The sequence below is a fragment of the Drosophila nasuta genome, unplaced genomic scaffold (assembly GCF_023558535.2).
Source record: "Drosophila nasuta strain 15112-1781.00 unplaced genomic scaffold, ASM2355853v1 ctg14_pilon, whole genome shotgun sequence".
NCBI lineage: Eukaryota > Metazoa > Arthropoda > Insecta > Diptera > Drosophilidae > Drosophila > Drosophila nasuta.
Genome location: NW_026869386.1, coordinates 1,119,708 through 1,132,228, shown reverse-complemented (window position 1 = coordinate 1,132,228; position 12,521 = coordinate 1,119,708). Strand labels below are relative to the sequence as shown.

Sequence of the window (12,521 nt, the reverse complement as noted above, 5' to 3'; positions counted from 1 at the left end):
CAAAAACTCGATTATTCTCCATACGACGTGTGAAAATAACGGACAATATTTTTCGGAATATTTTGCAAGTCACACGATATATATGTATTTAGATACTTATCAAACCAAATCTGCTGCAAAGATTTGATCGTGCGATGAAAGTGTTAACTTTACACTAGAGGTGTGAAATAGTGGTTAAATCGATTATAAATTGGACGTTATCGACGCACTCTTGATTGCAACCAACACCATTTATAGTTAGTGCGTCACATCGGTAAACATTTTAATTTGCGCGAGTTCTGTGGCTGCCAGAAAATTCTTTTAAAATTTCGAATAAATAAAAAGATATGAATCGATTCCTTCATAAAAAGAATGTATGTATTATACAAAAGTATTTTTATTAACGATTTTGGCGAAATTTAGGCAGATGAGAAATACTTTATACCTAATATTGAAAGTAAAATATCACAAGTGTGGAAATATGTATTTCAAGAAATTCGTTGCCAAAACTGCGGAAGGGAATATAAAATGAGCGGAAATTCTAGCACTCCTGCTGTAATTGCTTTGACAGATTCTGACAATACCGCATCTGCAAACAGCAGCTATAAATCAATTTATACTAAGTAGATTTGTTTACGGAATTTTCAAAGCTGTCAAAAATGCGGTAAAACATCCCATATATTGCGGACGCCATGTTTTTGACCGTCACTTGTCATTTTATTTATGGGTTTGAATTAATAGCAACATCATTGGCGACGAAAAATCTTTTGGACAAACGAATCATTCAGCTCAAAACATCGCTAACATATATAGTAAAATCGTATGCATTGTCATTATTAAAAAAAAGACGGAATACATGCAGCGTTGCCGATTTAGCTATGTCCCCGCTAGATCTGGCGGTTTTCAAAATCAAAATGCGGGATAAATTGAAAACTAGCGGCTAGCAGGAATTATAGCTATTTTTAAAAGAAAACTGACGGAACTTAAGTTTTTTAAAACAAACATAAGTCTTCGTTATCTTTCGTTTTCACAGACAAACAGAATAATGTTTGTTCCGTTCAACCAATTCAAACGCAAATTTCAGCGAATCCAGAGGCAATATTTTAATGAAACTAATTTTAAACTTTTGTGCATTGATGCCTCTTTAAGAAAGTTATAATTTTTTTCAAACACGACTTGTATTTTTTTTTAATTCAATTCGCACGGGACATCGCGCACGGGACATTTTTTACCGCCACTATTTTTTTGTTATTGTCATTGCTGTTGTTGAGAAATATTTAAAAAACCCATCGAAAAAACATTTTTAAATTAACAAAAATAGTGAATTTATTTATTTTTACAAAAGAATAAACTTAATAAATACTTTAATAAATTGTGTTTTTTTTTCAAATCGAAAAAGTTTAACTTCAATGTTATTTACATTAAATTAATTGTAACATAGATTGTTGCATTAATTTATTATTTATGTTATTTTAATATTATAAATTTATTTAATACAAAGAATAGTATCTTGCAAGGAGTAAGCAGTCCTTGCTGCTTTTACCTCGTTAAAGAACGACGAAAAAAAGTGGAACTTAGATATACCCGGTATATTTCTTACTTCTTTCCATTTTTCGTCTAAGTTGTATTTCAAAATATCTTTGTTAATTTCATCTGTTGACAAAAAAATTAGTTGTACACCTTTAACATATTGGAGTGCACACTGATAAAAAGAGAATGCATCAGGTAAAACCATACTTCTTGATTTTGTCATCTGCCAAACTTTTCGTTATGATATATCAGTGTTAGGCTTGACAATATGAATTTATTTTTAAACTGCGAACAGCAGCCATCAGAAAAAATTAATATTTTTGAAAAACTTTCATATGATGTCTTAATATTTTTCAAAATCTCCACCAAAAAACAAAAACATCCAGCTTATTGTGCGTTAACTTGTCACTTATAACAGCTAATGACTTTTTAACGCCTCGCAGCCAAGCTACACAAGTAAAAATGGTTACCTGCCGATAACTAAAGTGAGCACTTTGTATCTTATTTTGACTTGTGAGCCTATAATTTTCGGCAAATCAAGTTGAATCACAAATTCAGTTGATATCAAATTTTCTTTTGCTTCATCAAAATATTTTTGCTGGTCTCTTTTGACAAAAAAAAATGCGTTTTAAAAGAGGGCAATGCTATTTCCAACTCAACAATAAGATCAGATAGAGTTGCATCGGTTGTTGAAAGGGCCATGGTGTTATTAATTTTGCGCCAATGCTGCCAACTTACTTCATCATTCATATTGTGTAAATATGAGAGAGGAATAAGTTGGTATCTCAAATCGTTTAAGCACTTCTTACAATTGCTTGTCATGCAATTTTCACTAAGTATATTGCAGCAAACAGTTTTAAGAAAGCTTTCGAAATTGCTGGGAAAAAATGGTATAATTTTTGCACAGCTTTCCAGCAAATAATCGAAGTTAGCATGGTACATGCAAACACACATATTGTGCGGCGTTTTATTTATTAATTGCACATGACGTGGCCGCATCTTAAAAAAATAGGACTTACAAACTTTTACGGTGGGATTGTCTTTTTTGAAGAGCTCATATGCTTCACGCACTGTCGTCATTATGAAACGTTTGGCAACTACATCGCCTGCTGTCAAAATTGTGTCCCTTTTTCCTGAGGCCTGGACACTAATATTGTCATTAGTATAAAACTCTTTAATTGATTTCACTAAGCTCTCTGGTAGGGTCTTTTCGAATTCAGTTTTCGTAATCTTTTTTTGGGGAATTGCTTTAAATTTGTTTAACAAAATTTCAAGTACTCTGACTTGTTTTTTCTAATTGCTTTAAATTTGTTTAACAAAATTTCAAGTACTCTGACATTTTTTTTTCTAAGTCTCTTGGCATTCTCAACCTTTTTTACTGCTTTCCCCAAGGTTTGCTTGCATTTGTAGGGATTTTTCTATTTTGCAGCATCGTTTTCTGCTTCTCTTTTTTCTGCATCTCTCTTTTCTGCTAGCCTTTGCCGATATTGGCTCTTTCGTATTCGCTCAAGCTGTCTCCTGTTGTCCACTACTTCATTAATTCCATTCGTCGCCGTTTTGCAGTTTAGCCCATGATACAATTATACAAGGTGGTCTCGTCGGAAAATAGCTTTCGTCAGTGCGCATTCGTATTTCGACGCAAGAGGTTGTTTGCGGACGAAATTTTTAGCGCAATTAACCCTTATGCAAAATTACTTTTTGCCATGTATGCCGTAGACACGGATAGAATTAAAACATTTAGAGAATTAGAGAATTCTCATATATATTATTAATATTGTTCATAAACAATTTACATTTTAAAAATATGTGAAGGAGACATTAACATTAGCTTCAAAATATGTAAATATTAATATCATCGTCAAAGGGTTAATGCGCATTTCATTGTCGTCTCGTTCACACTACCACGCTGTGTCTCTTTCACTCGCACTCATTGCTAACATAGACTGGGTACCAGCTTTTTTTCCGACGAGACTACCTTGTATAATTGTATCATGGTTTAGCCTAGTGTTCCGCATTCTTTCTTTGTTCTTTAATTTATAATTTTCCCATTTTATTGGGTCTTCCTTCAACTTTTCTCTCCACCGTTTACAAGTTTCTCTTCTTTTTTGGCAACTCGTTACACTCATCTACATTTAAATAATTTAAAATTTTATATAGTTTAAAAAAAATATAAAAAAAATTATTTATATAATTATGTTGTGTACTTACGGTCGCGCATGGGACAAACTTTAAACGATCACCAAAAATCACTGCACGCACAAACTCTGTTTGCAAAAAAATTTGATGCAATTCGAGCAAGTGATTTGGATCTACTGATAAGAAATGTTGTTTTTCGGTCGCGCACGGGACATTAAAATATGATAAAGCAAATCAAAATTTGTACCGTTATTGATGATCGCATCACTAACCATACAATACATAGATGCTTCGCCCAGTACAATTTTTTGTATCATCAAAAACAGTATTATTGCGACCCCAGTCGGGCCGTGCGCTGCGATTCGAACACCGAGCCTCTTCGGCTCATTCGAAAATTCGAAGTGCTAACGCAGCGCGCAGCGTTGCGTTCAGTCGCAGATCAAATGCGGAGCGATGAGCACGGGCGCATTTCGTTGCGCTCTGCTTTCGTTTCTATGTATGCGTGTATGTATCTACATGCTCGCCTTTATTAGTATGTGTATGCATATGAAGTTTTGCAACGTGCAGTTGCCTCGCTGACGAGCAGCTAGCGCACGTCAATTTTGATTTGCCGCGACGAAAGTCTCGCAGAAGAGGACAACAACAATTGCTCGCGTTCTATATGTTTGCAGTTAAATGGCACTTGCACAAGGACCGCGTTGGCTCTGCTGGTGGTGTGCAAGCCTAACATGTTGTGGGTCTGGGTTCAACTCCCGATCGAGAATATATGCATATTTTGTTTTTTTAATTCGATTTACATTTTTTATTCCATTTCAAGTTTACTGACAGAATAAGAACTAATCGCGCATTTATTTTTGATGATTTTAAAATTCCTTTTGCAAACACTTTTAATACTCTATTTAAAAAGTTTTAACTTTAAAACTTTGTTTTTTACATTTTAAGATAACAATAACATTTCAGAAAATTAGAGAAAATATAAATAATACAATTATTATTATTATTATAAAGTTCAATCTTTTTTAAAAGATAAATTCATTTTGTAATTTAGTTTTAATTTTAATTTTCGCTAGAAAATTTTCTAATAAATTAAAATTAAAACTGGTAAAATATTTAAATATAAATATTAAAAACATATATAATTAATATTTTTTGTATACATGTTTGTAAATGTTATTGTTATCTTAAAATGTAAAAACAAAATTTTAAAGTTAAAACTTTTTTAAATAGAGTTTTAAAAAGTGTTTGCAAAAAGGAATTTTAAAATCATCAAAAATAAATGCGCGATTAGTTCTTATTCTGTCAGTAAACTTGAAATGGAATAAAAAAATGTAAATCGAATTAAAAAAAACAAAATATGCATATATTCTCGATCGGGAGTTGAACCCAGACCCACAACATGTTAGGCTTGCACACCACCAGCAGAGCCAACGCGGTCCTTGTGCAAGTGCCATTTAACTGCAAACATATAGAACGCGAGCAATTGTTGTTGTCCTCTTCTGCGAGACTTTCGTCGCGGCAAATCAAAATTGACGTGCGCTAGCTGCTCGTCAGCGAGGCAACTGCACGTTGCAAAACTTCATATGCATACACATACTAATAAAGGCGAGCATGTAGATACATACACGCATACATAGAAACGAAAGCAGAGCGCAACGAAATGCGCCCGTGCTCATCGCTCCGCATTTGATCTGCGACTGAACGCAACGCTGCGCGCTGCGTTAGCACTTCGAATTTTCGAATGAGCCGAAGAGGCTCGGTGTTCGAATCGCAGCGCACGGCCCGACTGGGGTCGCAATAATACTGTTTTTGATGATACAAAAAAATTGTACTGGGCGAAGCATCTATGTATTGTATGGTTAGTGATCGCATGTTACTTTTTTGCGTTCTCTTTCGTTTCCTGCAATCTCCAAATGATTTTACAAAGCAAAAGACATAATGCATTTATTTTAGAAGTTGTTATCAAAACAAAATATGCCCTGCAATCATCATAATCACAAGAGGTGCGTTTGCGCGACTTTGCATTCGAATATTTTGAAATCTATAAGTGATAAATGCAAAATTCTTTCAAGTTTATTAAACTTGAATATTTCTTTATATAATCATGTTGAAAAAAATAATTTTCAAGAACTTTTAATTTATTGGCCGCGGTGGACCTTTCTGTGCAAATGCCCATATGTTCATACATACATAATTACCATAGCTCGCAAATAACTGTCGACCGTTTCTCGTTGTCTGCAAATAAGTGTCTTTTTCTAACTCTTTACGAAAAGACTCAAAGTGCAACCGATTTATGGGTTCTTGAATGAGATCGCTCGCGCTCAGAGCGAAACCCTTTTTTTCTATTCTGTTTTGTTCCGGTTGTATCGTTTACAGGCATCAGGGAGTTCTTGGACGAGAAGAAAACTGGAGAAAATATTCTCAAAAATGTTCAGGACATTTCGCTGGATTTCGTTACGGACAATGGTGCAAACGTCGTTGCGGCATTTAAGAGCTTCAAGGGCCTATCTTGCGCTAGTTACAATCTGAACCTTGTCATGGATTAAGTCATTGAGAAAAATCTTCTTGCGGAAGTGAAGGCTTTAATAAATTGTTGCAAATCATTAGTGAAGTATTTTGAACATTCTCAGCTTAACAGTAAGCTCTCAAAAACGCTGAAACAGCAAGTTAAATCACGCTGGAACTCTACATTTTTTTATGCTCTTGAGTATATTTGATGTAAAAGAGGAAATAAAAACTCCTTTACTTAAAAAATATGAGCTATAGCGAATTAGTAATTTTGATTTTTCATTACTTGAAAACATTTTATGCTTCTTAAACCCTTTTAAGGAGTCTGAAGTACTTAGCTCTGACAAGGAACCAACAATGCAAATACTTGCATTGTGGTCAGAAAAATTATGTAAACTTTGCAGAACTAACGCACTTGATTCCCAAGTAATAACTGAGTTTAAAACAATGACCCTAAGCGCATAAGGAAAAAGTTTCTTCCGGCAATTGATCATTTGGTTATGCTTTTCTTGAACCCTTCTTATAGAGAAAAAAAGAGACAATGTGTTAGCTACGGTAAAAGCAATGCTCTCTTGAATATAGTAGCTTTGATGACATAACTAATAACAAAAGCCCAAAAATTCCGAAAATGGAATTTTTGCTGAATTTTTAGGCTGAAATTATATAAAAAAAAACGAAAAGTTGAGAAAAACGCTATCGACATAGAGCTTGACAAATATTTGACCTATCCAGCAGCTCCTGGCACACATATTTGAGAAATCGGAAAAATACCTTTCCAAATTAGCTCGGTTCATTCTAGCTATTCCCGCCAGTTCGTCTAGGAGCTAAAGACGTTTTCAACATCGGGCCATGTTCTTAATGAAAAACCCACTAGGCTAAAAAGCACAAATTTAGAAAAAATATTATTTTTAAATAAAACTATGACAGTTTGCTTTTTATTAAATACATAATAATAAATATGTACTTTTTGTTTTGATTTTGTTTAAATTATAAAAAAATATATTTGACGATATTATCGACGACTATCAAAGTTTCCAACATAACTGTTGGCAGAGCTATCGATAGTTCTCCACTCCTATTATTACTCCAATCCGAATCCTACGAACAGCTGATTAGGTCAGCAGCATTTTCCAAACTCAATCAGCAAGTTCCTTTCTGAATACGTGCTCTTATAATTTGAAATCATTATAATGGTGCAACGAAAAAGCAAACCTTATACATTGAAAATTGTTAATAATAAATCAGCTGTCACATTCAACTTTCTATACAAACTGGTCAAATTAGGCATCTAGCAAATTTTTAAAATTTTATTTATGTATTATATTTTCTTATGCCTCCATTTTCTTAATTCTTATTAATTTTTGTTGTGTTGAGTTCCGTCATGATTTCACATCGACAAAATATATAAAAAGTGTGTCCTATATCTTAACGTTAGTGTTCGATATTTTCACCTAGCTCTTAAACGTAGAAAACTCGAGTTATTTCTGATGCCCCGTTTCCACCGCATCAAATAACTCGGTTCTTCTGGGTTCTTTTTCGTTCGCTACAGGAAAGTATCGATAAACGTAGAAATATCGAAAGCATTTTTTGGGTAAACACGATATCTTATCGATGTGACAACAAAAAAGAGCGCTTCGCTCAACAAACAGCTAACAATTAGGTGCTCGAAGGTATGAAAATAAGAAAAAAATGTATTTCGCTTCTTGAACAAATCTTAAGTAATTTCGTGGGGTAATATAAAAATGAAAAAAATATAAGTAATTATGTAAATATTAGATAGCTGGCAGCAATTCTACTTACAATCTTAAATTGTTCCTGCAGATTGTCCAAATATTTGTCAAGATATTGAATTTTAAAAGTTTTCAATTTTACAAATGCGCGTACAATTTTTGAAATTGTTCGTCAACTCATCGCCATTGGTTTTTACATGGCGCAAATGTAACATTTGAGCTGAATAAAAAAAAAAACCGAGAAAAACCAAATTTTTTGTTGCTGTGGAAACAGTGCATTACAGAATTGGGAGTTGTAAATTAGATGTGGAGAACTATCGATAGTCTGCGCCATACATAGTGATTGATAGTTTCCATAAACTATCAACTATCGACGATAGCAAGGAAAATCTATCGTCAGTAACTATTGATAGTGCAGTAAAAGAAAATAATTTAATTAGTTTTTAAAACAATCCATATTTTTTTAAAGTATGAGAGTATGAAATTGGTTCTCCAATCTTTATCTAAAAATAATAAATAATTATTATTCAAATATGAATTTTTATTTTTTAGGTTTACCTTAACTGCTATTTATATATTTATTTTAACCAATAATTTTGTACGCCTATTTGAAATGATTTGTCCTGCTTTGCTGAAGACCCGACTCTACAAAGAAATTTGAAAAAATATCGATCACTATCGACGAAAGCGATTGTCCGCTATCGAGAGCATGTCGATAGTGGCCAACCATCGATAGTCCCGATAGTGCCATCAATAATTCTCCACCTCTATTGTAAATGTCCTTCAGGCTAGAGCTGGAAAAACATCGATGTTGGCCACAATAGATGTTGTCGATGTTTTGGGATGAAAACATCGATTGCAATCGATTATCGCCGCTTAATTTTAACTTATTTGATTGAGATCATAAAGGAAGCTGTTTTTGTTCAAAAATAACAACATATTAACTATTTTTGGTTTGAGAGAGCTCCTGCGCTCACTAATGACTTGGTCAGCTTTGCTGAACTTGTCCATTACGCAAGCACTTTGCCACCAACACCACCTATATTGTTCACTATAAAATCACTATAAATTCAAGTAAAATAGATTAATTTTTGTAAAAATTCCGCAAAAATTTGTTCTCTGCTTACCACGCTTTCTGTTTCTCGGCTGCAGGTGACGATAATCGATGTTTGCAGAAAACAATCGATGTTAAAAATATTTTTAGCAACATCGATAACATCGATGTTACATCGATTCCACCTCTACTTCACGCACACTAACCAATTTTGACGCTTCAATTAAAGTGAAATGAATTCACTGCAGTGGAGTTTTTTTAATAGAACCAAGACGAGCAAAAAAAATTAAGCAATTTAAATTAAACAAAGATATGAGAAAATAATTTAATAGTCAATAAATTATGCGGCTCTGACGGCTTTCAAAAACGTTATGTGTACATTTTACTTTTTATTCATCAATTTTATTTTCGTTTTACATCATAAGAAGCAACTCGCTTTGCAACGATCATATTTCTATCAAAGTACTAAAATTGAACGTCTTGCCGATTTACTTTAAACATTTTTTATGCATATATTTCCTTCAATTTTTTGACATTGGTTTTTTTTAAAGAATTGCAAAGCAATTTGAAATAATTTTTGACGCCAAAATTTGCAAGAAAAATTACATGTTGATTTCCATCGATTTGGCACATTTTTCGATGCATATACAAAAATATTCAAAATATGCGTCCCCATTTGCAAAATCATTGCCGCATAATTAATGGAGCGGTTCAATTAGTCGTCTCTCTCTGACACACAGCCGATAAGGAATGATGCGTCGGAAATTTCTATGATGCAGACCAGTCTAAACAGAGTATAAGGTAAGCATCATTCAAGTAGATGCGATTTGTGAAAGCAAATATAATTTTTCTAAATAATAGCCTTATTCCACTGCACTGAGTTTTTTTTTTTACGTTCCGAACCAACTTTTTCTCATAGGTTGGGCGAACGTAACATTCGACCTGAACGGAAAAAACCGAGGTTTTGTTGGTGCGGTGGAAAATGGCTATTAGTGTTAGTATATATTTATTTTTGGTAATAATTTTATTTCGTTATCGTTGCGGTCACACTGGTCAAAATCGGGTCAAGTGTACGTGGATTTTTGGTGACTTAAGGAAGTGCGATTGCAAACAAATTGGAGCACATTATCAAAAGTTGTGTAAATAATACAACCAAAAAATTAGCGTATAATACAATTTAACTGTGAACAAATGCTCCGATAGGTTTTTTGTAAATAACGGAGCACCCAAATTGATTGTGTGTGACTCAGTGCTGTTATCAAAATAAGAACTGCAAAAATATAAAAAGACGCTCGATAATTATTAATTATTGACGATGGCTCCTACACGCAGGCCTAGTGATGGACTATTGGCCCGTGTCAACTTTCCGTTGTATGCGGTCGATATGCTTACCAGTCGGCATATCTTGGTTGCTGGTGGCGGTGGTTCCAGCAAAACTGGCGTAGCAAATGGCTTTGTAAGTGTGCCGATTATTAGATTATTAATTGGCTTCTATTGACTCACTATATTTTTTCAATGCGTTTCTATTTAGGAAATTTACGAACTTTATCACAACGGCAGTCACTTTTGTGCGGAGGAGGTTTTGCGTCACGAAACAGGTGCCAACGTAGTCATGAATTTTGCAGTGCGAAATAGTGGACGACGAGCGTACTTGTGTGCTGGTCAAGAGGCGCATTGTCAAATGTACTTCGTCCAGCCACAGCTCGATATAACGAGCGACGCAAGTATGGACAAAAAACTAACTCAAAGCGATCATCCCCATGAGAATGGGGTTCGTCATCGAGGTGTTCAACCACACTCTGGAGTCGAAACGCTGTCTAATGGAAACAACTGTCATCCGCCAACAGCAGCAGACGTACTAAAGCAATTTCAGCGTCTACAATTCGACATTCAAGCTGCGGATGTAATTCAAACTGATTTTCTGAGTAACGGTGAACCACTGCAACGAGTAGTTCGGATAAGTAGTAATGGTCGCCTGATGGCCACTGGTGGCACCGACGGGCAACTGCGTGTTTGGACATTTCCACAAATGCAACTGAGCACATCATGGCCTGCTCATAATAAGGAAATTGACGATCTAGATTTTAGTCCAGATTGTAAATATATCGTCAGTATTTCTAAGGATGCCCAGGGTATAGTCTGGGATCTGAGCACAGGAAAACAACAGCACAAACTGAAATGGCAAACACAGGAAGGAAATAAGTATTTATTTAAACGTTGCCGTTATGGCACCGTGGAGGGTCATAAAGACAACTACAGACTTTTCACAGTTACCAATCCTCTGGGGAAAGTAGGCAAGCAACGGGGCTTTGTGCAGCAATGGGATTGTAAGAATGGTGAATTGCGGGTGGCTGCATCTGTTGACGAGAGCTTGTCTTCGTTGGCAGTCAGAGATGATGGACGATTCGTAGCTGTCGGCACAATGTTCTCCGGCAGCGTATCCATATATGTAGCATTTAGCTTACAGGTAAGGTTTACCAACGAACATACATATATATATCTTCATCCTAATAAATTTATAACTTTATTGATCCATATGGTGTTCAGCGAGTGCTTCACATTCCACATGCTCACTCCATGTTTGTCACCGGGCTGCAATTTCTTCCTATTACAAATGAAGAGGGACCGCCTATTTCCAGTGACACCGAAGCAGCCGTACTCTCAATATCAGTGGACAATAAAGTTTGCATTCATAGTCTACCCCAGCGGAGTGAGTCTTTCTCTCCAAAACATCTTATACTGTAAATAATGAATAATATTTGCCATATTTAGAAACAATCCCAGCATGGCTTGCAGTTGTCTTCATGGTAATTATGATATTTATCGTGCTTGTACTTTGTTCCTACATAGGCATCTGAAGACTGGACCTTCGAAGTTTATTTACATTTTTAGTGTATGAACAGTACTAGCAATACCAATTTATTATTTTAAGTAAATAGTTGTTTATCTACCAGCTGCCTTATCTTATATGGCCACTGTATACATCAATATTGTACCATATTTTGCATCTGTTTCTCCAGGCCTCAGTTACATTGTTTGTTGTAAATGAAATTAACATTACTGTGCAATTATATTGAAATATAAAGTCGATAATTAAATGTATATTCATCTAATTACATGGATTTAATAATTATAATTACAAAGATTGGCATTAACTGAGGAAATATAGCAATAAACATTACAATAAATTATATAAATACATAGTTTAAAAATAAGATAAGTCAATATTAGAAATATTTCGTTAACTATTGCTAAGCGTCATATTTCTTTAAATAATGGTAAAAATAAACTAAAGGAAAAATTAGCTTTGTAATACACAAATCGATGCTGAATATTTCATTTCCAAAATTTAGTTCAATGCTTATACTAGGTTCTGAAAAGGTGAAATTTCTAGTTAATTAATAATAATTTAAATATAAAGAGGCTTATATTTTACGAATGCACCAGTCGCATCTGCTAAACATATGCGATTCTACAATAATAAGAGATAGAGAGGCTGTTGATGATTTATGGGGTGGGAAATGGTTGCTTCTGTCTGTTACGTACAGTGGATAACAACTTATTTTAACCACTACCAATTGACATTT

General features: G+C 34.4%; 1 protein-coding gene and 1 long non-coding RNA gene across 4 annotated transcripts; one reads left to right on the top strand and one right to left on the bottom strand.

Moving 5' to 3' along the window:
* Positions 1-8,135: 8,135 nt before the first annotated feature.
* Positions 8,136-9,383, bottom strand: LOC132797530 (uncharacterized). Of its 2 annotated transcripts, XR_009633691.1 has the most exons (4): positions 9,008-9,383; positions 8,646-8,942; positions 8,439-8,525; positions 8,136-8,383 (listed from the first exon to the last, which is right to left on the bottom strand). It is a non-coding gene; the product is annotated as an uncharacterized LOC132797530 (long non-coding RNA). The 2 variants fall into 2 exon arrangements; XR_009633690.1 differs by having other exon boundaries at positions 8,140-8,383; positions 8,439-8,942; positions 9,008-9,379.
* Positions 9,384-9,413: 30 nt separating this feature from the next.
* Positions 9,414-12,236, top strand: LOC132797528 (prolactin regulatory element-binding protein). Of its 2 annotated transcripts, none has more exons than XM_060809260.1 (5): positions 9,414-9,735; positions 10,004-10,390; positions 10,466-11,401; positions 11,482-11,644; positions 11,707-12,236. In XM_060809260.1, the coding sequence occupies exons 2-5, from the start codon at positions 10,250-10,252 to the stop codon at positions 11,790-11,792; spliced, it is 1,326 nt and encodes a 441-aa protein (XP_060665243.1). In that variant the 5' UTR covers positions 9,414-9,735; positions 10,004-10,249; the 3' UTR covers positions 11,793-12,236. The 2 variants fall into 2 exon arrangements, with proteins under 2 accessions (XP_060665243.1, XP_060665242.1); XM_060809259.1 differs by having other exon boundaries at positions 9,854-10,390.
* The last annotated feature ends 285 nt before the right edge of the window (positions 12,237-12,521 follow it).